This window comes from Drosophila yakuba, chromosome 3L, assembly GCF_016746365.2.
Source record: "Drosophila yakuba strain Tai18E2 chromosome 3L, Prin_Dyak_Tai18E2_2.1, whole genome shotgun sequence".
In the NCBI taxonomy this organism is placed as follows: Eukaryota; Metazoa; Arthropoda; class Insecta; order Diptera; family Drosophilidae; genus Drosophila; species Drosophila yakuba.
The window spans coordinates 6121704-6149685 of record NC_052529.2 but is presented as its reverse complement, the minus strand read 5'-3'; the positions used below and the strand labels follow the sequence as shown (position 1 = coordinate 6149685).

The 27982-nt window shown below is 39.4% G+C and overlaps 2 protein-coding genes across 5 annotated transcripts; both read left to right on the top strand.

Annotated features, from left to right (window-relative positions):
- The first annotated feature begins 39 nt into the window (after positions 1-39).
- Positions 40-17334, top strand: LOC6533066 (RYamide receptor). 3 transcript variants are annotated; one of them, XM_002093762.4, is made up of 8 exons: positions 40-421; positions 10565-10779; positions 11478-11680; positions 13542-13690; positions 13777-13898; positions 13972-14198; positions 14276-14467; positions 15800-17334. In XM_002093762.4, the coding sequence occupies exons 2-8, from the start codon at positions 10713-10715 to the stop codon at positions 16514-16516; spliced, it is 1677 nt and encodes a 558-aa protein (XP_002093798.1). In that variant the 5' UTR covers positions 40-421; positions 10565-10712; the 3' UTR covers positions 16517-17334. The 3 variants fall into 3 exon arrangements, with proteins under 3 accessions (XP_002093798.1, XP_039229994.1, XP_039229995.1); XM_039374060.2 differs by lacking the exon at positions 40-421 and adding an exon at positions 6128-6516; XM_039374061.2 differs by lacking the exon at positions 40-421 and adding an exon at positions 6862-6881.
- Positions 17335-18933: 1599 nt separating this feature from the next.
- LOC6533065 (fatty acyl-CoA reductase wat) lies at positions 18934-26708 on the top strand. 2 transcript variants are annotated; one of them, XM_015194313.2, is made up of 11 exons: positions 18934-19014; positions 19346-19704; positions 19818-19946; positions 21325-21444; positions 22024-22122; positions 22319-22475; positions 23760-23949; positions 24562-24705; positions 25169-25288; positions 26112-26375; positions 26542-26708. In XM_015194313.2, the coding sequence occupies exons 1-11, from the start codon at positions 18990-18992 to the stop codon at positions 26651-26653; spliced, it is 1719 nt and encodes a 572-aa protein (XP_015049799.1). In that variant the 5' UTR covers positions 18934-18989; the 3' UTR covers positions 26654-26708. The 2 variants fall into 2 exon arrangements, with proteins under 2 accessions (XP_015049799.1, XP_039230293.1); XM_039374359.1 differs by lacking the exons at positions 23760-23949; positions 25169-25288; positions 26112-26375; positions 26542-26708 and having other exon boundaries at positions 24562-24641.
- The last annotated feature ends 1274 nt before the right edge of the window (positions 26709-27982 follow it).

The window sequence follows — 27982 nt, the reverse complement described above, 5'->3', positions numbered from 1 at the left end:
TAACAGGCTGCCGAGTTTCCACTGCCATTCAGTTGAGTTCGGGAGCTTTAATCGTGCGGTTGTATCTTGCGATCGAAACTCTATCGAAAAGAAACTAAATATTCACCCAAAGATACCAAATTCGAGCAGTGGCATATATGCACAGTTACCACAGAATTATTTACGAAACAAATAGTCGTAATTAAAATTCTTTAAAGTGCGCATTTATCTGAGTGTATAATTAAACATATATACAGTTTACTGTTTGTTCGCCGACTGATTATGACCATTAAGCAAATAAATGCGGAGTCAATAGCAAACTAACCAGATAGCTAATTGCATTGGGCAGTGAAAGAAATAAATGAGCATTTACTCATTAATTACAACAGAAAATATAAAAAACGCATTTAAATCCATCAGAAAAGTAATTAATTTTTGTGTGGTAAGTTGAGCACATTAAATGGGCTTCCGTCATACAGAAAATGGTGAAAAATTCATTACCATTACAATTAAGAGCATTAACTGCACACATTGTTGGCATATTAAATAGTTATCAAGCGATCTGAGCTCTCGCCTCAATAAACAAATAAAAAATCTATTAAAAACCCATACACTTTGTCGATTTGTTTGGCAATTGAGCAATTTAAACGTTCTCTCTCATACGGCTAGTAAATTTTTGTTGTCTGCGAAATTTATCAATGAAATTTTAGCATCCAATAGACTTTGATCACGTGGGACAATAAAAGAGCGTCGAGTACAAAGTGGTTTGTTTACTTGCGATAGTCAAACATTTTGCTTGGAATTTTCCTGTTGCGGTTAGCTGACTCAATTCACAATACTCAATAACAATGTGTACAAATGTAGTTAGAATCGAATTTCAATTAACCGCAGGCAAAGCAAACATATTTCATAAACAGGAATACACAATTTATCTGAATTTCAGTGTGTAATAAAATATTTCCCCTGGCACTGCAGACACAATCCTTTTCCTGTCCTTAATGGTTCTGTTCATCATTGAGTATTTCAAATGCCAGATGGAGAAGTGTGGAGTCAGCTTTGTAAGCTGTCTTCTGTTTCTGTTTTTCCCTTGACTGTCCGGCAGATGGAAAAGCTCTCGAGTTATAATCTGTTGCCTTAAATTTTGCAACCTTTACTTTATTCTCAGAACACACATAAGTTATGCTACAATGTTGCCAGGACCAGAGAATTTTCAATTAGTTGTGGTAGAAGGTTATTGCAGGTGCTACTAACTTTTGCCTTGGCAAGGAAATTAAGCAGCGACAAAGAAAAAATCCTAATAATAAACAGAGCTGCTCAGTCAAAAGACCAGGAGCATTAAATGTTTATACAAACTTAAAGACGCATCTGGAATTTAGCACTCATTTTATTTGTGTCTCAAAGGAAGAGCTCGTTGTACATATTAAGCCAAGAAACAAACAAGCCACAACGTGAGTTGCAGGTGAGAAAACACAATCCACAAATGGCCTTTTCCTGTTGCGTGTTTGTTATTCTGGGTAAAAGATAATAAAACCTACTTTCCTTTTCTTGGCCAAAATTCTTCTTTTGCTTTTGCTCCGTATTTAACCCGTTGGCATTTCGGAATTTGGTTTCGTATTGCTAGGCCACTAATTACTAGAGATAATGATAATGCCCGTAATGGGATTTTCATTTGTTGTTGTTGCGGTTAAAGTGTGAGATTAAATGTATTTATCTCAGGTTGGTTTCTGCTATCCTTGCGCACACAGCTTGTCTGGATATCGCGTAACATGATTAATTACATTATCCTGGGAGCATAATAGCATGAAAGTTCGGCGGGAGTAATCGGGAAATAATTTTAGCTCCGTGGTCCATAATTTGCTGGGTTTCTTAATTTCGTTTTTAATTAAGCTCCTGATTGAGCTGGAATAGTCCAAAAATAGAGAACGAGATTTTCATACAAAAGGCCGCGGGATGATGCTATAAATTTGCACCAGCTTCAAGAGGATTTGCATAGTCTACTTATGGGGGCTTTTATATGGATTTCGCTTTAAATGGCCAAATTGCCAAAAGTGGATTAAATTTTCTGCAATTTTTCACTTTTATAGCAGGAAAAATCTTTAAAAATGATTTGTTTGCAATCGCTTGGATAGGCTTTCTACGGCATTTCATGCCATAAATTTTTTATTCAATGTATTCCCTCTTGCAATTTTACAAATATTTTCCTTTCTTTGACACACACGAGGTTTTGGCATATAAGAAATCCTGGCTTTGTCAGGTTGGCTATCGTTTAATTGGGCCATTGGCAGGGGATTTTCCATCTTCTTGGCTTTGTTGTTTCACCTCTGTTGTGAAACCGCTTCGGTGTTGTCATTGTTTGGCAAAAAGGTCAAGGAACAGTGGGAATTTGTAATGGCAAATTGGCTTTGCTACGAATGCTTGCTAAAAAATTAGCTGAACCTCTTTTGCAGATGAAATTCAATTGAATGGAGCTCGATGATTACTGCAAGGTTCACTGAACGGTTGCCAGATGCTCTGGGTAATTAAAGACCTTTGCTGGAACTCAAGTTGTTTTAAGGGGGATTGAGCAAAAGTTTAAAGAACTTTCAAGGGTAGGTGTGGGCTGAAGTGCACAGAACTCAAAGTGGTTGCAATTCTAAGGCTCTCGAAGTCAACTTGAAAACTTTGAAAAGTCTCTGAATTAATTTGTAGAACTTCTCTAGAGTTGTCTTTTGCGGGTAATTTGAAGTCTTATCAATGAGAGACGAGAGAAATTACGGTTGACTTAAAGGATTTAAAGCGGTGAACCACTAGAAGAGGCACTTTTCACAATTTTTAGTTTAAGTTCTTCATAAACTATTTTTTCTCATTTTAAGAGTTTTGTTTTCCTCATTTTTCCTTTAAGTTTTTGTGTTTATCCACAGGATACTGTTTACCATCCGCCCAAGTTCTGTATGCTCATGCCAACACGAAGTCTGCCACGAAAATATTTCAACTCGCTTTCACGCTTGTTGACTTTTATTGAAAAAAATTCACTTTTCGCGTTCCTTATTGCTTGTTTTAATGCTTTTGAAAGAAAGGGTACTTCCCGCCAAGCAAAAGACAAAAAAAAAAGGATGCCGATGAGCAGAGCGATGCAAATTTTGTACCCTCCTCTGGCGGAGGACTCTACTTAAAATGTCTGCAAATCGTATACAGCAATTATTTGCAAATCTTTGACATTTTTGCCCTGGAGAAAATCTTGTCATCGACAGCAGAAGCCAGTTTTCTTTTTTTTTTCTGCATAATATCGTTCTATTTTTAGTCGAAGGAAAATTGTTCGAAGAACATGGTTGCCTTTAAGCTAAAATAAACTTGGTCAGAAAATCTTTAAGTGACGTCTGTCTGCTTTGTTGAATGGCAGTAAAAGTCCCTTGCAGGGCAAATAAAGCAAACATATTTCAGCCTGAATACATTATGAATACAAATCGACTAATGACTATTGAAATCGTGTTCAATGAAAACTGTGGGGTATTAATAATAATAAATATGTCAGTTGCCTCGACTTTGACGGACAGCATAATCAATTTTTGAGTAGGAGGAACCATTCATTTTATACATGCACACTGCTGCAAGCAATTACAATAAGATCAAATTACATTTTACTCGGTTAAATGAAACTCACATGATAATTTGCATAACTAATAATAATTATGAACTTATCGTTCCACGCAATCAAAATTCTATTTCAAGAAATTTTCACTTACATTTCCACTCTTGTGCTATATACGGAATTATAGCTCTTTTGGTAATTATCTTTTCGTAATTATTTATTTATGGTGAACCACGTCAGGCGAAACTACTAATTTGTTGATGTCTTTAGCAACTGTCATCAACGACTTGATGTGCTGAACAGACATTGATCAGATCTAGACACTTTCAGGCTCGAAATTCTATTAATATTTATAACATTTTTACTATAATTAGTTACCTTGAGTAATTGTATTGTGTCGGTGTATTTAACCGCAGAAAGTGGCGGACAATAGAATGTGAAATTTGTTTTCTGTCTGTCTGGAGTTGGCAGTATTCCACGTGGAATTGAGTTTTTTGCTTCTTTTCACCACTTGAGATGACCGATTAGCTGTGGAATTTTGTTGGCTTTCTGACAAGGACGAAGCCAAGTGTGCAAAATGGAGTGTTGTCGCCTTTGTGTCCTTTATGTGCATTTAGATGTGCTGATTAACTTGATTTAGGTCTGGCATTGCCATTGCACATTTATAGTCTGGGCAAAAGTGCCGTGAACTGTAAGCAGGCGAGATTAGATGCACTTCAATTGAAATTGCTTCGTCGATTGCCAAGTGATGCACGTAATGTGAGACCCATATGCAAATTTGAGCTAACAGCTTGTCCAGTGAAAACAAATCAATGTTGACTATCTAACAAGTAAATATGCAGTTCAATTAACTAAGCAAATTGATGGGAAGTCAGTTGTGTTTGTTGCTTTAGCATTACAGATGTGTCCCAAATTTTAATTGAATTATTTAAGCCCAAGCACTGACTTTGTGAATTTACGAATTACCTGGCCTAATGCCAATCTTGTTTCAATCTTGAGATGCCCAAAATGCTAATCTATGTGGGGGGTCAGGGGTCAAGTCTGGAGTGCTACAATCTCATGCTGAGTATGCGTGAATCGAATTGAAATACATTTTTATCGGCGCAAATATGTTTCAATCTAATAAGCAGATTTCAACGCAACCATTTACGGTCCATTTGCACCTGTCGTGTGGCAATTTCGTCTGCCAAAGCCAAAAAGAATTTTGCATTTTGATTTGGTGAGACGGATACCCCCCATAGACAATTTTCCTAGATTTTTCGCCGCGCATGAAAATGATTGCGAATTTGTGACACAGTCACTTTCAGCGCAGCTTTAAGTTGAGTTGTGTTTAAAGTTTTCTTTAGAGAACCTGAACCTCATCAAAAGGTTTTCTATTTCCTTTGATTAAACTAGAGAGGCGCACGTGTTCCCCCCAAGTTATTTTTTTTTTTGCCATGCTGTCAATCCCAAACTTTACACATTTTATTAAAAATACATGTCTCTTTTCAAAAAAGGGGTTTACATTTTAATGAGTTGCGAAGTTGCGAGCAAACGTGATGTGCTTGTTAAATTATCTTTTGATCGAATGGATACCACACGTGAACTAGAATTACTTTGGCTTAAGTGCAGGCAATTTTTTTTAAACTTTAAGTAAAGCCTTCTTAAAAATATACATGAAAGCATTTCCGGTTCGAGGAAATGCTAATAGCCATCAAAAGATTTCCGCGGTTGACTTGAAATGATTTCTGCCCTCCTGTTGACATCAATCAAAGGGAATTATTTTGTTAAGTGCAGAGAAACACTTTTCAGATTATCTGTTTTCAATTTCCGCCATATTTTCCACACACAAATTTGCATATGTTCGGCAATCCAAAAATAAAAGAATGAGCTGGTACAAATTTGGGCATTTCTCCTCCGTTTCTTCGGCATGATATGTAATTTAATTCCCATTCAGAAAAAGCGAGCGTGCCACAAAAGGTGTGTATACACACATTTATAGTAAGTGGCACAAAGGGTGTGTGTGTGTGTGATACATATCGTATATATATAGTATGCAAATCAGAGTGTGTTCAGCCATTTGGATTTTGCCGGCGATGCCAAGGTGCCGGGTAGCGTTAAAGCTGATGACATGGAAAAGCTGTGATAAGTGGAAAAATCGGAGAGGAAATCAGTAGACCCTGTTAATACGAACTTTTTTGGACTTTGTAGGATGTGAAAAACGCTCTTTAATTGCTTATTACTTTTCTTGCTAATTTTTCACTTAGCTTCATCAGCATAAACTTGCCGGCGGAATGGAAATGAGCATCATAAATTTATGCTTTTATATACATATAGAATGCGAATTACTCTTTTTTTTTGGCACCGCTTTTGGCCAAGTTTAAGGGTCGTCGGAACCTGTTCGATGGCCAACAGGTTTGAAGTGCAACTTGTTGTGTTTTGAGTGCCAAAATCCCCGACTTGAATTTGCCTTTTTCGCCCGCCTCGTTTTCTTGTTCTTTGAAAAACTCCGCCATCGGCTGATGCTCGTACTTTTGGCTTCGTGTGCGTGTTGCCAACAGTTCAACAGTTGTTCCAGCCGAAAAAGAACCTGCTGCCAACAGTTGATAACGGAAGGTCGTGCGGCCAGGATGCTTAGCTGGCTCCTCTGAAAACGAAAAAACCCCCTCTCTTAGTGAAAATGAGTTCAGGATAAGCGAAAAGCGCATGGACTTTTAATTGAATTCCCACACGGACAAGTTAATTGTGGCCCTAGGCTGGTGAAGTGCAAAAGAACTATATAAATACCAATTTCAGTGGACTCCTTTTTCTTTTTTTTTTTGGCCGAGTGAACCGGAAGAGGGTTTCGCGTTTCTCGGAATTACAGGCCCTGCGGGCATACTGAAATTTATTACAATTAGACTCTTACTGCCACAAATGTGTCCCCTTTCGCCGCTCACCTTTTCGGGTTTTATTTTTCCGTGTCTTGATGAGGATTTTATTGGATTGTGGTAAGGCTCAACGATGATCACGTGACTTGAGAGAGTAGTAAGAATTCTTTTGCAATTTTAAGACCCTAAATGCGACACTAAAAACTGTGATTTACGTGCAACAAAGTGTGTCCGCTTTCCTTTTGTATTTCTTACCTTTAAGAAAGAGGACCGAAAATATTTAAAATATCATATTCAACTATAGAATGTGTATAATATAGTTAAAAATTTTTTAAAATCGTAATTGTCGAAATAAAATAAATTATGTCATAATTTCAAGTCCATCTAATGAAAGCTCGTGACCTGTTCAATTATTGGTAGCAATCACTGTTATCTTTTACGAGGCACGTGTCCAAAGGACCAGGACAACTGGGCCATGATTTTTGGTAAGCCTTGCTGTGCGTAATGCGCAATTAGAAAGCAGGACAAAAACATGTAATTGGGTCTCGGACATTACTTTGTTATTCGTTTTGAAAATATTTTAGACATACTAATTTTAGCATTTGTGAAATGGTTCTGACAAATGGCAAAGCAGCCGCAAAAGGGCGCATAAAATTGACAGGATATTACGCAAACAATGTCAAAGAGGAGGCGACCTTAATGGGCGACTCTTAGCCAGGTCCTTTGATGAATACCGCGTTAGATGGCCCAAAAGTGGGTGAGGTGAATTGCGGGTGAAGCCAGTTAAATGAACTGTGGGAAATGCTTTTTAACCCAACAGCAAAGAGCATTCGAGTGTCCCAAACTGAGCTGGTAATGTTGGGCTAATGTTGATGATTGTGGGAGAGCATTTCATCATGCCTTATGCAAATTAGTAAGCTGCCTAAAATCATTTACCTGCCCCCTGGGGCATCAAGCTAAATTAATTTTTAATTGATTCGCCTTTGAGTGCTGCTGACAGCAAACGCTCAAGTGACCATCACTTTACCATTGCCCAGAAGAGGGTCAACAGTTAAACTTGAGAATGTCTCTTCCATTCTTCCAGGAAAACTAGGTCAAACAAGGCAAGATCGTAAGACGACAAGTAAACAACATTGAAAGGGTTACGGCAAGTTTCATGGAAAACAATTAAACGAGTTTAAGCCAGCACAAAGCCTACTCATGTCATGAGGATAACTGAACTTTCTGTGACATTTTCTTAAGCTGTTATAAATTCTAACCACTCCTTTGACACTTTAACTTGGCAGAACAATCTTAATTGCAATCCTCGCTCACCCAAGTGATTATTTAATGAAATAAGACTAGACGGCTGAAAACATTTGTCCCAAAAGACCAATCAAACCAGAAACCGTAAACACACGACGTCTCAGTTCGGGCTTAAGTCAAAAGTCCGTTGGCACTGTAAACAAAGGGACCCACACGACCCCAGAATCAACACCCTCGCTTCTTAACTCAAAAGCCTTTGCTCAGAACACAGATCCGAATAAAATATAAGCCAGAAAGAAAAACAATTTCTATACCCAAATACTCGTACATTAAAGTCCACTGAGAAAGGTACAAAGTTCTAAAGAATCAATTAATGTATTGCTATAGCCAAGATACCAAATCCTGATTATTTGACTTTATATCTAATAATCCTTTGATAATATATTAAAACCTTGGTATAATATTTAAATTGTCATATTAATATACGCATACTGTTTAAAATATTTTGGTAACTTTTGGAATTAATTACATTAATATGTATTTTTTATCAAGGGAGAAACTTCATAAACAAATGAAAATACCCTCAGCAAAAGTCGTTACAAGGCATCAGCCTACAGTTGCGCTTTTATTGGACAAGTTGTCTTTTCTTTTCTTTTCCCAGCTTTTTTCATTAAATGAGATGCCTTTGCTTGGCGATGGTATAAGCCTTGCCATAATGTGGCTGTTGTTGCCCGGCTTATGTGTCGTATGCGCAATATTCAATGTTATTTAAAAGGACAGGATGTGGGAGTCCATTCTCATAATACATATATCGTTGTCAGCCGCCTCGTTGATGGGCTCTACTTTTGATGCCGCGTTGCCATCCAATATGAATTTTCGCTTTGATCTCCTATATCTACCTACCCATCTGACGGTCTAATAGGATACACTTTTGTTAATATTCGCTGCCTAACCAACAATTTTATTGAAAAATTTGTTATTCACTTCACCTGACTCTCCAGCGCAGAAATTTCACAACTCGAACGCACGTGCGACCCATGTTCCTTGTTTGTGTGAAGTCAAAAGTCTGTAAATTTTACAAATTAATGGCTTGGTCCTTGGTGACACGAATCCCGGCTGCTTTGTTCTCGAGTGTGTTTCCAGTGAATTTTATGGAAAAATACGGCAGCACTTTTCACGCCGATGGAGTGTTAAGCACGGATAAAAAAGTAGTACCACTTAGGAGATTTTGTGCAAGATTTTCCTTTACTAAATTTCCTATCACATTTCCACTTCTTCAGAAAAACTTAACTTTATGGCGCAAGGTAGATCAATTTCATTCTGAGACCATTTAAGTCAAGGATTATTTAATTTTTTGTTTAAATCTTTAGGTTTATTTTCTTGCGTGCACAAGTTCACACCACAATAAAGTTGTACTTCTGCCTAATGGCCCGAAAATCATCGCCCCTCAATTAGTTGACCATCAAAATTCAAGCCACCCAAGACGGCCACAAATAAAGCGAGATTTTCCTTTGACGTTAATTAGAAAATCTTGGCGTCTCGCTTGGCCGGACTAATTGCACTCACTCTAATCATAATCAGCTCTGACAGTTTTCCCGATTTTTCCCCCTCTCTTCCTTGCCACTGAAAAATTGTATACTATTTTTCAAAGAGCCCGCAGCAAACCTTTGCATATGACTACCGCAAACACAAAAAGCAAACTTCTGGCTTGTCCCTGAACCTTTCATGCGATTAAGCGGCATCTAAATGAGTGAGTGGTGCTGATGTTGTCCCACATATTTACACACAAAAGCAATATTTCAACAATGAACGGAGCTCTCCATTCAGTTTTCAGTTCCTCGATTTCCACGAATTGGGTCCTAAGTTTTCGTATTTTTTTACAGCCCGGGGTAAAGCTGTGCAAATGGGTCTAATTTTGGGATTTTGAGGATTAGGGTGAAGATTCTAGTTCCAATGAAGGCAGCTTATAGGACCCATAATGTTTCGAAAATATGTTCACTTATGGTTGTTGCAACTACAAAAGAAAGTTACGAGTGATATTATTAGACATTTTGGGGCTTTTCTTTAGGGTGCTTTCTTGCAGTATTTGCAGCTTGTGACCAGAATAATAAAATGAGAAATTTAATGCCCGAAACTAAGTTTTGCAACCAATTTGGTGGAGCGTATGATATACATTTCCCTATTAAAAGCCCACAAAGTCTTTAAAGTCTTTCTAGGCCAAAGTGTAAAAGAAGTCATTTAAAACTAAATACATATTTTTGCACGACACTCGCCACTTTCCTAATATACTTTCTACAAGCCTCCCCACATTAATCTATAGCAATTCCGTCTGCCTATGGAATAAACATTTAGTTGCCCAATAAATTAACAAGTCTTGACAGTGTTTACACAGCAGAAGATAAATTAACAAGTCCCAACAATCTTAACAGTTCGATAAATGCCCAATTAACCACAGTGAGGCTCCTATTCTCAAACATACAATGAACTCGCACAGTTTTTTATTTATTTTTTTTTGAGCATCCTCAAAACATTATGGCGTGACTCTTCAATAAAATCATTGAAAATATGAAGAACTGTTTTCATAAGTAACGAAATACAGTCAAAGTTCTATTGCAGTGCACACAGTTGCCGAACTGAATTCTGGTGCAATTTCAATTATACAGAACAAACTTTTCACATGTGAAAGCTGACAGGTGATTCCACCTGAGCCATAACTCATGTCCACCCACTGAATTTGTTATGTTCCTTGAGGGCAAGACTGAGATTGTTTGTATAGCTTTTCAATGTTATTTCGGATCATTTGTTTCATTTGCTGTTGTCTGCACTCACCTTTTACTCTGACCACCAGAAAATGTGGCTGATTCATTTTTTTGCGAATTTTCCGAGAAGGTTTAAACAAATGCTGTAATTTATATGTTTCTAGCTTAGATTGCAATGAAGCCCAGAAGACCCTGAAGATGTACTGCACTACATAAGACAGCAGCAGTCGAACTAAAGTAGAAGGTTTAAAGGATATTATATCCTCATTAGGATACACAACGAAAACCAAAAGGCAAAAAAGTTTTTTGGCCATGGACTTAATCGAGCAGGAGCCCCGCCTGGAATTCTTGCCCGGCGCCGAGGAGGAAGCTGAATTTGGTAAGTGTCCTTCCTAATCCCTTCAAGCAAACTGGGCACGCGACTCATCCAACTGGATCAAATTGACTTGACGTCTCATCAATCAAAAACATTGACAAGTGTTTTTTTCTCCTGACAGTTCGCCGTTAGTTTTTTGATCTTGAATCATTCATGAGACCGGGGGCTGTTTATTTAAAGACCATCCATTTATTGACTTTGATATGTGGAAACAGGTGATGTTCGGAAATGCTAATGAAATTTATATCAAAGTTAGGTTTTTACTATAAATATTTTATAGAAAATTACGTGTGTATCCCTGTTCAAAGTGGCAGTTATGAAATTCTATCTCCGGCTATCTAAATCCGGTTCAATTTCCTCTACTCAAAATTTCCTTTGCTCAGCAGAAACGTGAATGTCGACGGCTCTGCCACCAGTTGACTGACAACTGACATCTGACACTTGAATTAATCTGCTTCTGTCAGCAAGCGCGATTTTTCACACATTTAACACTGAAACTAATGGATCCGAAGAAGCCAAGCATCCTCAGTTTTTTCATTCATAAAAACACGATCTTGTAGTAAATAACTCAGTGGTAGTAACCTATTAGAAGAACTAGTATAACAGTTTTCAATTAATTTGTATTTCTTTTGCTTCGTAGTACGCAATTTCTCTGAGTGATTTGAATCTAATGCACAACTATTTTTTAAATCCATTCGCAGAGCGCCTGTATGCGGCCCCCGCTGAGATTGTGGCCCTGTTGTCCATTTTCTATGGCGGAATCAGCATCGTGGCTGTCATTGGCAACACATTGGTCATTTGGGTGGTGGCCACGACCAGGCAAATGCGGACTGTGACAAATATGTATATCGCTAATTTGGCTTTTGCCGATGTGATTATTGGCCTCTTCTGCATACCATTTCAGGTGAGTGGCAACAGCCGAGCTTAATTTTAATGCGGGTAATTATGCCTCTTCTTTTTTGCGTGGTTTTAAAATACATGCATTCGAAATTGCTCATACGCACTGTTGAGCTGGTAAATGGATTTGGACTTTAACGCATATATCACACAAGCCAACAACATTAGCATTAGTTTTCACTTATTTTCACCATAGATAGGTAGCCCCTAATGGACACGAACACCCAGTTTTTGAAACACACTCTGCGTAGGGACATCAATTTCAGCATAATCCGGCATCAATTTAATTTCCGGACAACGAGCGCTCATGTTGGGAATTAGAAAATTGGCATGGCCCACGCCCATCTTGCCTAAAAAGTTGTGGTAATGGAATATTACCTACATCAAAATTTAAATGTGATTTTCGGTTTATGTGTTAATGGGATTAAATAAAGTGCTAAAAGCCATGTGAACAGTTTTCTGCGCTTTCTTTGGATTTTGTATGCGATACTGAGTAATTCTATTGCGATAATCTTCAATTGATACCCTGGTGTCGTGGAATGCAAAACGCAAACGCAGTTTGCTTTGGAAATGCTGTATAGTCGGAAAATGGCCAATCAATGTGCAATGGATATTTGAATAAAGTAATTGAATCGTTACTTTGTATTCAGCTCGGTTCGCAGTACACCGCAATTGCATTTGAGTTTGTTGTTTACGTAGCATTTTGAATGTAACCAGCGAATCGTATAAGCGAAATAATTGTTAATTGGTAGTAAAAATATTGTTCAAATTTGCTTGTTAGGACTATAAAATATATAATAAATTTTTTCATAGAAATAAAGCTTGTTTTCACAACCCGTTGAACCTTGAACTTCAGCCAAAGCTAGCCTTCACTTTGCGCACCTAATTTATATTAATTTCGCAATCAAATAGAACATTGGTCCTGTCACCAATAAGCCGGCGAGAAAATTGCAATTTGCGGCCGGCATTGAGTGGAGAAAGACGAAAGGCGAAAGGAGAAAGGAGAAAGCGCGTTCTTCAAACATCCGCAGTAACCACACACACGTTTCCACTCACTCCCACGCAAATCAGTGTCCGAAACAACTTAGCTGGGATTTCGAGCGTTTATTTGTCCACTGAATGTTGAAACAGCCCAAATACAACACCCTTCGCAGGTTCCTGTTGTTTGTGGTCCAGTGTCCATTAATGGTGTTTGCCCTGTGACTTGGATGGAGGCGCAATTTTGGGTTGATTTAATCACAGCAAACCGCAGGCACAGTCACATGCAGCTGCCCTGTTTCATTACACTTTTAATAAATAATTTATATAATATATAAATAAATATATAGAAATAAATATATATAAATAATTATTTATTTTTTGTAAGGGGTAACATCATCAAACATTGCAAAAAATGTGAAAAACTTAGAATTTTTTTTGGAAAACACAGTTCGATAGGAAATTTAATTACGAACTTAACGAGGTATGACATTCCATATTCGGACCAATATTTCGAATGTTCTGATCAAAATACTGATATTAATAGTCGCAAAAACCAGAAAAACGATTTTCGGCCAATATTCAAAAATCATCATCAAAAATTGCAAAAAATATGAAAAAAATTTAATTTTTTTTTGAAAACGCAGTTTGATTGCAAATTTAAATACGAACCTAACAAGGTATGACATTCCATATATCGGACCACTATTACGAATGCTGTGATAAAAATACTGATAAATATAAATACATTTTATAGAGATTATCTGTGATATTTAAACTTTAAGTTTAGGCTAAGATCAGTTACAGTTTAAGGAACTAGATATTTATCTTACTAGCCAAGTATTTAGCAGCAATCCTTCTAATAATTGCCATATTTTCTCTCTGTGCAGTTCCAGGCTGCCCTGCTGCAGAGTTGGAACCTGCCGTGGTTCATGTGCAGCTTCTGCCCCTTCGTCCAGGCACTGAGTGTGAATGTCTCTGTGTTCACGCTGACCGCCATTGCCATCGATCGGCATAGGGCCATCATTAATCCACTTAGGTGAGTCACAGTGAAGGGAGGCTCCCTGTATTCGATACGATTCGATTCGTCAATCATAATCATTAAAAATCGGCTTACGCATGCAGGGCACGTCCCACCAAGTTCGTATCGAAGTTCATAATTGGTGGAATTTGGATGCTGGCCCTGCTGTTTGCGGTGCCCTTTGCCATTGCCTTTCGTGTTGAGGAGTTGACCGAAAGGTTTCGTGGTAAGTCAATACGATTTGCATGGATTAAATGCCCATGAACTCAACAAAGAAAAAAATGCCATCCTTTGAACAGAGAACAATGAGACCTACAATGTGACGCGTCCATTTTGCATGAACAAAAACCTTTCGGATGATCAATTGCAATCCTTTCGCTACACCCTGGTTTTTGTCCAGTATCTGGTGCCATTCTGTGTCATCAGCTTCGTCTACATCCAGATGGCAGTACGTTTGTGGGGTACACGTGCTCCTGGAAACGCACAGGATTCACGGGACATCACGCTGTTGAAAAACAAGAAGAAGGTGAGTGTTGCACTTTGGTTTTGTTTGGTATGCAAATCGGAGCGGATTTTAATTTCCGCTTTTTGCGTTGCTTGCAGGTCATCAAAATGCTAATTATCGTGGTCATTATCTTTGGACTCTGCTGGCTGCCACTGCAGCTCTATAATATACTGTATGTCACGATACCGGAAATCAACGACTACCACTTTATTAGCATCGTCTGGTTCTGCTGCGACTGGCTGGCCATGAGCAATAGTTGCTACAATCCCTTTATTTATGGCATCTACAACGTAAGTGTGTGTGTGTGTGTGACCCAAATGATGATGATTTGTTTACGAAGTGTTAAATTTGCATTTGTCTGTCTGGGCTCTGGGATTTGATTGACATCCTCCTCTGTATCGCATTTGCTACCCAGGGACACGTTCTCTACACACGCACTAAAAAGATATATGTCTATAAATGGGCTGTAAATTTGCCAGGGAATAGTGGGGATTGATGAGGGACTTAAGGTCGCCTTGGGTTAGTTTTGAAGCACTTGAGTTCGGGTTAGCTAGATATTGACAGGGGATTTTGGGAGAAATTGCTTTGCGACCCTCTCAATATCTCGTCAAAATATCGACCTATTTAACGTCCTACCTTGAAATGTTAAGTTAAAGGGAACAAGTAAGTTGATAAACTGCTTTTACTTAGACGTTGAAAATATTTCTTTTTTCTAAAAATTTGTTTCTTTATATTACTTTGATACTATAAATTAAAATTAGCTTTTCTATTATCTCATCGAATGAAACACAAACATGGACGCAAAGTAAATGAAACTTTTACGGAACTTTCATAGTCTCAAAAATCAAAGAAGCTTAGAAATGAGTCAAATACGTCTCATTTGATTTCATTGTACGCAAATCGATTGCTTCGTTGATGTTTCCCCATTTTCCTTCTCACTGATTTATTAGCATCCGCGTCACATTTTTATCGAAAATAAATTCCGGCTTACTTTGAAACATTTTCCAATTTCCAAGCGCCGTGTGCCAAAAATAGCTGACACAAAAAAATACTTTGTCGAAGTTAATTAAAACAGCGCTCCACTGTTGCCAATAGGCAAACACCTACAGTCTGGGCCGCAGGAATTGTGAAACCGCGAAATCCACAAAAATCCTCACAATGGCAATGTGGCAAACCGTTGAAGGCGAAAAAAACCCGTCGGCTGTTTGCTTTGTCACTTAAATTGTCTGTAAAAGATAGATTGGGAGCCAGATCTGCGAATGCTCGTAAACTTTTTCCCCTGCTGGCTGTGCGTGAAAAACTTTGTCAACAGATATTCCATTTTACTGTTGGCAAAGACAAATGGCATTCGTCTGCGAAGGTGGAGGTTTTTCTAGACCACTTTCATTAGCCAAAAAGATGCCTTCTGCCCCAAAAATTTTCTGCCAATCCACTTAATAATTAGCCAGAAAGTTTGATTGTGCAAAAGCAAATAGCGTGAAAACGAATTTTGGCATATAATAGACTTTGCTAAGTGGTCTTATGATTTATGCAATGCTCTTTATTTTCGATTTAAGTACCCAGGCAATGTGATATAATTGCATTGAATTAACCTAAGCCGTGCTCTATTTTTCTTCGCACAGGAAAAGTTCAAACGCGAATTCAACAAACGCTTCGCGGCTTGTTTCTGCAAGTTCAAGACGAGCATGGACGCCCACGAAAGGACCTTCTCGATGCACACGCGCGCCAGCTCCATCAGGTCAACCTATGCCAACTCCTCGATGCGAATCCGGAGTAATCTCTTTGGCCCTCCGCGGGGTGGTCTTAACAATGGAAAGCCGGGTTTGCATATGCCGCGGGTGCATGGCTCCGGTTCTAACAGCGCCATTTACAACGGAAGTAGTGGGCAGAACAACAATGTCAGCAGTGCCCATCATCATCATCACCAGCAGCAGCATCAGCATCAGCATCAAAGCGTGGTAACCTTTGCTGCCACTCCAGGTGTTTCGGCATCAGGCGTGGGCGTGGCCATGGCCCCTTGGCGCCGGAACAATTTTAAACCTCTGCATCCGAACGTAATCGAATGCGAGGACGACATGGCACTCATGGAGCTGCCCTCGACCACGCCCCCCAGCGAGGAGTTGGCATCCGGCGGCGGTGTCCACTTGGCGCTGCTTAGCAGGGAAAGCTCCAGCTGCATTTGCGAGCAGGAGTTTGGCAGCCAAACCGAGTGCGATGGCACCTGCATACTCAGCGAGGTGTCGCGAGTCCACCTGCCGCCCGGTTCCCACGGGAAGGTGAAGCAGAAGGAACAGGGGAAGGAGAAGGATGCGGGCAAGTCCTTGTGGCAGCCACTTTAATTTCAACTAGAGTGATTTAAGTTATAGCCATGTTCCAATGGCACATTCCGCAGCCAGTCGGTTGCATAGAAAAACGCGTATGTGATGCATGAGGTGAAATAGCATTCACATATGTGTATTTCAGTAAAAACTTAATCGCCGCAACTTGTGGCACTTGCGTGTGTGTATTAACGTTTTTAGTGACAAACTATTATTAAGGTCAAGCTACACTACACTAACATGTTCATATTTGATGTGTATATATTTTAGGCGTTAGTAAAACCGCTTTACAGTGATTAGAGTCCCGCAACTAAATGTGCCAGTGGAACATGGCCATTTACCTCTGTGATTTCGTCTTAATGAATTGTGATTACAAGTCCCATTGCTGATAATTGTTTCGCAGATGGATACAAGTATATTGAATGAGTGTGAATGCTGGTCGTGAGCCGTGTACAGTATTATAATAATGGTAGCTTCAAATTGCGATCCTACAAGCACGAAGTCCAAAACGTTGTAAATAATTGATTCTTTAAAGACCTTATTATCAAGCCAAAACTCACCAAATCAAATGTATTAATAGCAGAACGAAAAATTGAATCAATTTAAATTTAGCACCTGAAATCAATTAAGTAGTATTAAATTAAATTATTTAAATAGTATTTTAACAACAATCCGATTACGTATTAAATCCTACACAAGCACACAGCTGGATGTACGCAAATGTAATGTACAATATTTGTCATTAAAAAACAGAAAGGCTAATTAATGTAATTATTATTGTATTAAATTACCAAACGAAAACGAATAAACATTTCGAGTCATTAAGCAAACAAACCAAATATATCAGTATTCTTATTATACTTAATTACAATGCAGCACAATTATTATTTTTATGCGTGGCCCATAAATTGTACGCATTAAAACGGTTCGCTATTTCCGCTTCATTTTGCTGGCTTTAAACTAACTGCCATTTAAATCTTGCAATTATGGCATTCTGCTATAAATCTGCAGCATGAAGAAAATATACTTTTAAATGGAAGTATGAGTTTTTCAAGTTTTTACTTGAGCGCTTTTTACTTAAAAGATTATCGCTTAGCAGAGACTCACACCGGAAGTGGGCTACCAGAAGCTTAAGATGGTCGCGGAGCTTTCAAGTTTCTTGCGGCGCCAGCGAAGACATCGAAAAGCTTTAACCCTTAGGTGGTGCCGCTTAGAGTGGGAGTTTTACTTTCTGTGGAAATGGAAAATTCGTTTTCTGTTTGTTTACTGAAGCTTTCAAAAGCAAAGGCTGCGTTGCCAAAGATTCGAAATCAAATTATATTTCCGGTCTAGAATGAGTACACTTATTGATGCCTAAATGCGCATGAATAATTTAAATTTTAAGCCCTTTGAAACTCGTGGCATAATTGGAGTTTAACGATTTGGCCAACCGTTTTTCCCTAATTCCAATGCAAACAACTGCAGGCCGAATGTGGACAGTGACAATTGAACAGAAATGTATGACGACTGCAGCAACAACCACAACTATGTCGCACTGACATGTGTGCACTGGAAAAAATACTTATAAGTTACAGTAGATGATCTCAAAGCTTGAAAGCTAAAGCAAGAAACGCTACTTGTATATATTTAGTTTAAACAAATATTTGTAAGAATAAATTCTCTATTAATTTAAATTAGTTTTTAAAGGGAATTGCTGTTTATTGTATATCTTATTACATTTTTATAATTATTATCTTATTATATCTTATTACAGTTTTATAAGCAATTTTTACCTTTTATTTACCAGTACTTTTGTCAGTGCATCCGTGCACGTTTTACTTGCGCCTCATTTTTCGCTTGCAATCAAACAACATATGCTGCGCACTTGCTCACGCGATGAACAAGGACCAACTGTGACTATGACGGAGGATATGGACACGCACACATGGCTGCCGACACGCACACACACACACACACACACACACACACGCACAGCGGCAGTTAGAAGGACACATGGTCACATGGACGTGGCCGCATTGGCTGTTGATAATTGAATAATTAACATTGTTTAAAATGGCTCAACAAGCGGATGGAAAGAGAGTGAAAGAGCAGGTGGGTCCGCCTTCCGTCTCCCTTTTGCCAGACATCCGGCGCCCAGGTCATCAGGTCAAATGCAACCACAATGTCAGCCATGCCCACCGCCCCCCTGTCCACATTTTTAAGCCATATATGGTACATATATAGATGTGCTTGGTGGAAAAGTGCAGGGGCTGTCGGGCACACAAATAGATATAGTATAATTGGGCTAGAAGGGATATACTCGTATATCGTGTGTACTTCATATTAATATAATTGACTTGCGGTGGGAAAATCTTTTCGATACATGTCTGCCGTTTATTGATTAAAATCCCACTTTTTAGTCGCATTGAAATTGAAAACTTGTCAATGTGCTTTTTACCCTTGAAGTGAACGGTTCGATTTTTGGATAAGTCATACAAAGTCCACTTTTTAAGTCATGCACGAGGCAAATCCTAGTAAAAGTGTGTAAAGTAGGAGTTTAAGATATATTTTCATTATCATAAGATACATTTCATGTACTGCCAAACACATTTAGATTTATCAAAACTCAAAGCATAGTCAGCTGACATCTTTGGCATTGTGATATAACACTTGCACTCATTATTGGTTTTACAAATATCTAACAGTACCAAATAATATATTGTGGCCTACTTTTGGAAACCTTTGCCAAATGGAACAGCGAGTGTTATCCTTGTGACTCTTTTAATTACTTGACAGAATCTTATTCCAAGCAGCACTTAATGAGTCCTTAAATTGATTGGCTTTATATGTGTTCTTTAATACATCCAATAGCCGCTCGCAAGGCCTTCTCGTCCACCAGCTCCTCGCGACGCAGTAGCAATGGGTGTGCCAGTGGCCACGATGTCGAGGAGGACGAGGAGGAGCAGTTCTACCAGGAGGCGTCATCCAGTACAGGAGCAAACAGCGTCGATGGCAGTGGCCATCCCCTCAACGCCGCTGTCAGTGCGACACCGGTTACGGATTTCTATAGCAATGCCACCGTACTCATTACGGGCGGTACGGGTTTCGTGGGCAAAGTGTTAACAGAGAAATTGCTTCGCTCGTTTGGATTGCGTAAAATTTACATGCTGATACGCAGCAAGGACAGCCTGAGCGTGCAGGAGCGTTTGAAGGGCTTTTTCAATGAATCGGTAAGTGTCAGCACAGGATACGGTCAGCCTGTCAGCCGGCCCATTCCATTTCCCGGTTGGCCAGTACAATATCGGATAAAATCCCAAACCCAACCCAACTGCCTTCGAAACAGATATTCAATAGGATGCGCGAGGAGTCACCGCAATTGTTGGCGAAGGTGCATCCGATACGCGCTGATTACAGTGCCATCGACCTGGACATTGATGCCGCCGACCGAGCAATGCTCTCGTCTGAGGTCCAGGTGAGTAACTTTTGTTGCTGCTCCATCGGCTCCATCGCAGTTTCCATGCACCGCAACCACTCCTCTGTCGGCAATTCAATCAATGGACTTTTTGTGTGAGAAACTTTTCATGGGTCTTTGTTGTGTTTGCCTATCTGGATGGCTCCCCCGATTCCTGTCTGCTACTATCTATTTGCACTAAAAAAAATTGGGAACCATTCTTAAAAAATATGAAGGAATAAATACATAAATATAGCTAATATTATTATTAAAGAAGTACATAATACACTGATATCATGGGTTACATTCCATAGATTGAGGTTCACAACTAAGTAGCATCTGACATATTTATCTTAGGGAAATTTCTTTCAGTGCTCCCCTCGGCGCCCCCTAGCTAGCACATTACGTATACGTAGAACGTTGCATGCCAAAGGCAGGCTCAATGTTTACGACAACACCAGCCAGGCAGTCAGTTTATTTCCTTCGTTTCTCGCTCCTTATTTTTTCTGCTCTGTTTTGCCGATCACAAGAGGCACACGATATGTATGCATGTGCTTGTGCATGTGCATATGTATTTGTATATTGTATATATATATTTTCTACTTTTGAACAAAAATTGAAAAACCCGCCGCCACGTAAAACTGTGAAAATGTGTGTTGCCTCGCCTGCTGGTGGTTATAAAACACAATATATAAATAAATGAAAATTCCTGTGCATGCTTCAAGTGCCCGGCATGCGCGAGCCATTGTCCTGCCATCCGGGCGCATCCGCATCTGCATCCTCGTCCCTATCCGCATCCGCATCCGTTGGTCGTTTTTATTTTCCTCAGCTTCCCGTGGCGTTTGCAAAAACATTTTGCATACAAGTCACTCAGGCCTGGACGGTCTGCTTAGAGTCCGCTTGCACTGTTTTAGCTGAAATTGCTTTGTTGTCGATGTTCAATGCACGCGTGGCACTGCAGGATTCCCGCCTCATCGTCCTGTTGCAAGGACCTGCCACCGCATCTGCCACCGCTCATCCTGCTGCATTTGTTGTGCTGACTTGGAGGCTGTCATGAATGAGCGATTAAGAGTAATGAAAAGGGATACATTAGAAATTCGTTTACCTAACATTAATTATTATTTCAGTTTTTGTTGTTACCAAGAAATAAAATAAGGCTTTATGTAAGGAATTAATATTATTTAACCATTTTAAGCACATACTCTTTGTAAAATGGTTGAAGGACATGTAACATCCATAAGACATTAGATATTTGCCATCACTGACTGCAGCTGCTTTGTATGCGAATCTCATGTGCATTTTGCATGAGCATTTCTGTGCCAGTGGGTTCTTCTCCTTTTCTTCTCTTCATTTTTAATATGCATTACAATTCTTGAGTGTGGTTTATCTTCGCCTGCAGATTGTCTTTAATGTTGTGGCTTCGGTGAAATTCAATGAGAAACTGAGCGACGCCATTGACATTAATGTCCTGGGAACGAAAAAGATCCTCGACTTGGCCATGGAAATGAAGCATTTGAAGGTAAGCAGAATGCAAACTGTACTTTCATAAGCATTTTCGACTTTACAATAATAAGATTAAACGAAAGTTATTTATAATGATGACGTTGTTAAACAATGATTCATAAAAAGCCGCTCATTTTCCTTACTGAACCAACGAAAGTATCAGCAATTAATACGCTGGCATTCAATAACGATTCCATGCATATAATTTAAAAGCCTATTAAAGGCTTCCACCGATGATGGTTTATATTCCAACCACCACCCACCCATCATTGGCCGCACTTCCATTAGTGGAAATAAACAATGGTTAAATAAAGGTTCAATATTCGCATATCGCGCTTTTAAGTAACCAAAATACATAATTCCTGTTGCTGAATAAATGCAAAAATATTTGAGTATGAATTGTTATATTTACGTGCTGTTCTCCCACTTTTTCACCCACGAATCCACCCTTTTTCCAACTATTTGGGTGTTTCATATTTTACGGCGTTGGCGGGCAAACAATTGCCAACACAATTCAATCAACATTCAACATGCGTGTTCCCCTCACCGATTTCAATGGCCCTCCATTTGGATCCTTACTTGCGGAAAAACATAGTCCTTCGTGCACATTTCGACACTCTACTGCAACTGCAATCGCAAATTCATCAAGGAACAAGTGTACGAGAACGAAATTGGCTACGAAAAAATCATGCAGGTTGGTTGTGCTGCCATGCAGTTTACACATTACAAAAGAAGTAGTTAAACCATTTCAATGAATGAATTTTAAACTCGAATTTTAACACTTAGCAGACTACAGGCCAAAGACAAAATTTCGATTTTAAAAACTCAATATTTTAAGCTTAGTTAACTGAAGCTGTATGGCATTTTCACCTGCATTCCAACTTCTCCAGATCTATCGCACATTCGACGACGAAACTCTGGAGAAGATGCGGCACTGCCTGATTGGCCAGATGCCCAACACCTACACGATGACCAAGAAGTGTGCCGAGAATCTGGTGAATCACCGGGCATTCCACATGCCGGCGGGTATTTTTCGACCGCCCATAGGTGAGTTGGATGGCTGGAAGGCAGGAATATTTATTGCGGTTGCAGACTTGACTTAACAAACTAATTGTCAGATAATTAGCACAAATACCCAGGGGCAAGCATTGTGCAAGCAAAAACACACAAGAAACATTTCCAGCTCCTTCCATTTCGAGAGAAAGAGAGAGATCCCCGGAGGATCTGTGTGGCAAACAAAAGGAATATAGGAATATTTAAAATTTTGTGAAAAATGGCCAACAGAGTTGTCTTCGTTCGGTAGCTAGTGAATTTTTGGGGGGAGGGTTCTTAGGGTTTACCAGATAAATGTATGTGGAAAAAGTTTTTATATTTCGTTTCTTTTTTTATTCTTGTTGTTTTGGTGATTTTGTTTGCCTCTTTGTTCGTGCTGCACAAAACGCAACGTAACGTAACGAGCGAAACGTAACAAAAAGTCAGTGGATGGCTGACTTGGTTTACCATCGTCTCAGTGTTCAGTGCTCAGTGCCCAGTGCTCAGGGCTGGAGGAATGGAGGAATGGGAATCCTGGCTGCCGAAGCTCTCGAGGAGCAGAGCACAAACAAATTTTCATTTATTTTAACACAAAAATGCCAAAGCATCGTCCTCATGCAGCTGCATCCTAAGCTGGCTGTGCAAACGAGAATGGCAACGAAAAAGTAACATTTTTGGCTGATTTGGTAGATGCTGAAATACTCTATCGTAAAGTTGTGGTTTTTAAAAATAAATTTTAGTTCGAGTCTGAAAATATTTATAATCGGGGAGAGCTGAATTACATAAACTTTCTTAAGATACATACATGAAAATTCTTACAGGCATAGAATTTAACACTTTGAATGGGTTTCTTTACACATTTAACGATAAAATATTTCAAATATTTAATTAATAAAATTAGGTGGAATATCTTTTTCTATTTATTATTTAACCAATATTTACTATAAAATATTTTAAAGTTATAAAATCTCACTTGGCGTCATATCCTTTGAACTCTCTGTAGTCAAAGAGTGTTGGTTGAAAAAATCAAGTCCAAAACTTGCAATTGGGAGTCAGGCATATCAGTTAGCAAAATGGCAAATGGAATGGGAAGTTCGGAATGAGTTGGCTTAGGTGGCATTGGTGGCTGGTAACCGAACTGGTGGACCAGCTTCATCCTACCATTATCGCTTTGACGTTGGCGAAAATCAACAAGGATACTCCGAGCCACAGTAAAAATCCAGCTCCATCCTTTGCGTCTGCGTCTGCGATTCTCTGGCCGAGCGAACAAAGCAGCCATTAATTCTTATTTATTCGCAGTAATGTCAACGTACAAGGATCCATTTCCCGGCTGGACTGATAATTTGTACGGGCCATCAGGTTTATGCACTTGGTCCGCCCGGGGACTCGTCCGTTGCATTTACGGCAAGGCCAGCTGCAAGGCGAACATGCTGCCCGCCGATTATGTGGTGAATGCCATGATAGCAACCGCCTGGGATATCGCTCGAAGGTTAGTCCACCAGCACATAGCACACACACAACATACAACACACATGGCACAGAAGCATCCTGCTGAAGCGGCGCCAAAGGATGTGTAAAAGTTGTAAAGAGTTACACCGCAAGCTGATAGCATTCGCCTGTTTGCAAACGGCAGAAAGAAGGTGGAAATTTGTGAATACCACGGACGCAGAAATTAAGAAGGGCAAAGGTCGCGGGCAATAATGTCAAGGGACCGGAAAAAAATATCACCTTCTTTATTTAATTTATTCGCTGGAATAATTTCTCCATTTTTGTATTTGTAAGATTTTAACAATTATTCTTATATTCATATACTAGTTTTTTCTTTTTAACATTTTACCCATTATTTGCATTTTATTTTTTAGGTTTTTCTTTGTAAGATTTTAACAATTATATTCATATTCATTATCCAGTTTATGCTTTGTAAGATTTTAACAACTATTGTCATATTCATTATACAGTTTTTCTATTGTACCATTTCAACAATTATTATCATATTCATTATCGTTTATAACTCAATTTTGCTTATATTTTTAAGGGGCCTTGCTAATTGTTGCATCATTTTATGTGTGTCAAATGAAGTACTCTGTTTCTTTCCCTGCAGATTTAAGCTCCGCGAAAGTAAAGTGGGTGGCAAAGCGGAGCTGCCCGTATACAACTACGTGTCCGATGCGAACAACATAACCTGGGGCCAATATATGCATCTGTCGCGCAAAGGATTTCACGAACCTTTCGACAAGGCGCTTTGGTGAGTTTATGCCACACACTGCATGGTATTTGCTATAAAAATATATATTCTTTATTGAATTTTTGCCGCCCCCCCTGAAAAAAAAAAAAATCAACACGAACCGCTGCCGTATTGTATGCATGTCTAATCCAATGCTTAAATATTGCCGAATTCTTGTGAATGGAACATTTATCTATGCTCTACTAATACCTCGAAACAACGAAACCTGAACGAAATACGGAATAAAAAACCGAAAAAAAACACACACATGGCTCAAACAACCTAAAAACCAACGTACACAAACTGGAAACACAAAACGAACTGGGGATTGCCAACTAAACCAAATCGAACCCAAATGCCAAACGAAATCGCTTGAATCGCTATGTCCACGACCTCACACACACATACACATAAAAACACACACAAACACACACTCGCACACACACACGTACATGTCCTGCGATCGACCGCATTATTGTCACAGGTGCTTCTCGTACGTTATAATACCATCGAAGCCTCTGCATTGTGCAATTGCATTTTTCTTGCACAATATCCCGGCTTATATTTTAGATTTAATTGCCATGGTCACCGGACAAAAGCGCATGTAAGTACACTCACACATCGATTCAGCTGCTCTCCACACAAAGACACACCACTCACCCACTCACCCACCCACTGACCCTTTGCCACGCCCATTCTCACCACCGCCCCCATTGCGAATATGCTTGCTGAGGTGGCAGTGGTGTTGGTAGGTTGTAGGTTGGTGTGGGTTTCCGGGGGGTTAGCTACATTGAATGGGTTTTAAATGGTACATGGAAAGGCAATTGAATGACCTGTTCAGGGTATCCATGGGGCACTCATTTTTTAATATGGGCTTTGCCACAGATAAATGGCTAATCACGAGAAATTATAGTGGCAGCAAATGTGTTGTGTTGCTAAGTAATATTGTACCATAAAATATTGATTAGTTAGAACTTGGCAGATTCATATATTTGCTTGCATTGCTAAAGAATAATTTTATCCAGTTTCAAAGCGAAAAAGAAAGAGCAAAGACAGTTCGTTGTTTTCATGCGTCGCCCCTCTTGGCAAGCTTCTTAGTTCGGAGCGTATACGTAATATTTAACAAATTGCAATTAGAGCGCATTAGCCTCAGCATTTTGCTATTTATTTATGTAGGTGGTCGGACCCCCAGCACGGACACACAGCCTCCACTCAAGCCCAACCCAATTAGCAAACATATTGACAACAATCTCTGCATCTCAGTACCCCAAAGTGCACCCCACACACACTCCATGCATTTTGTGCACAGGGAGATACGAACAGTAAAGTAATTCGATATTGGTTCGCATATAGCATGCACATAGTACTTTGTTATTTTATATATTTTTTATTGTTCCGAATTGAGCCAATGATTTTCTTCGGTGCAGCTATGTGAAGGCGTACGGAAAGATCTCGCGCATAATCGACATGATGGCTTGGTTCGGATTGAAGGAGTGGAAGTTCGCCCATCGCAACATTGACGAATTGAACGAGCTGCTGCCACGCGAGGAGCGTTCGGTGCTGCAGTTCAACGTTGCGACGATTAATTGGAGCGAATATTTCCGCTCATACCTCAGCGGCATCAGGCGCTACTTCTTCAAGGATAGCGCTAACGATAATAAATTACAGCAGCGCAAAACTATTTATCGCAGGTGGGTCTGACTCACCAGGTTGGCGGCTGCAAGGAAGGGTCCTTTGGTCCTTTGGTCCGTCGCTAAGTAGTTTTTAATTACACTTTGTTTACTACCTTTTTTGCATGCTGCTCCTGCTGCTGCTTCTGCTGCTCCTGGCGATGCATCTGTAACTGGACTCGCTCAGGATGCTCATTTTGCACACGCTGCTGAAGACGACATTTGGTCTTTCATTAATTATGTGCATGCTCCGAGTTTATCTCAAGATTTTCAAAATTATGCCAAAGATTTCGCTGTGAACGGGCGTCGTTGTAAATTGTAATCTTAATAAAATTGTGCGTTTCTTAAAGCGTATATCCCACTCTTGTCTGGCATTACTCATACGCCGTGTGGCGTGGAACTTTTGACAACTTTTGCTCCCCAGCTTGTTCGCCTCCTTTCGCGCTGACAGACATCTTAGTTGGCCCCTCACGGTGGCTGGTAAGTAAAGTTACCTTTCTCGAACTTTATGCGAGCGTTTTTTCCCCCATTCCTATACTGTTTGCTATGCAGTAGGTAGAGGTATTACTTATAAACATATATATATTCGGTTGTCACGCTGAGGTCCGTGAAATATGATGCAATTTCTGGCGCGATAAAGTTGCAAGGACGCCTCGATCTCGAAGCGCATCAAAATGTGAGCTGTGTGTGTTGACTTTGAGTGCGGGAAAGTTGGTGGTCGTTGTGGGTAAAGTTGCCAGATACTCTAAACCGAAAGGACTTGTGGAATTGATGCTACAATGCCAAGGAAGTTATGGATATGGAGTACAAACATAATTATAATTATGAATACAAATATTTTAAAATTTATGACCAACTACAGCAGAATGTCCTGCTCTTAAATTTGTTTTCGCAAAATTTAGAGTTTGCGTATGCATAAGATAAATGAATGGAACTTTACTTAGTATTTCGTTTAGGCTTTTCCCAAATTAATATTAAGAATGCCATTATTGCCAATAAGATGATGTTATATCATTGTAATATTAGGGTATTGTAGTCCAACAAACCGCTAAAATACATCGTGTAGTTTCGCAAGAAAGAAAAATGGCCAAGAAGTGAAGTAAACAACATGACAAATACAAACACACACATCTACCATCAGCGACACATGTAAGTGGATGTGTGTATGCGTGCTGGGCCAACATACATATATAATTTTAGTTAAAAGTTTTATTTCTCGCATATTTCATATTCTTGGCTGCAACTTTTTTCCACCTCCAGCATTTCCTTGTTTCATATATCATCCCAAAAAAAGAAGGACAAGAAAAGAGACAGAGCCGATGAGAGTAAGCGAGCAAGGGCGTCGCGGCGCATTCATTATTGTGTAATATTTTTACATTATTTTATTATAAATCAACAAAATGCACTCAACGCGGCAGCACACAAAACAAAAAAAAAAAAAAAAAGAAAGAGTTAAAAGTTGCATCTACGTCGACGCTGGCAGCAACTGCAACTTCTGCCGCTGACAGCAGAAACACATTAAACGTCATAAAATGCACAACGCAGCGAAAAGTCGCCGACAACGAGGGGGCGTTCAGGCCCTTTTGCCTTTATAATTTATTTTTGCTTGAATTAATGTGAATACTTTT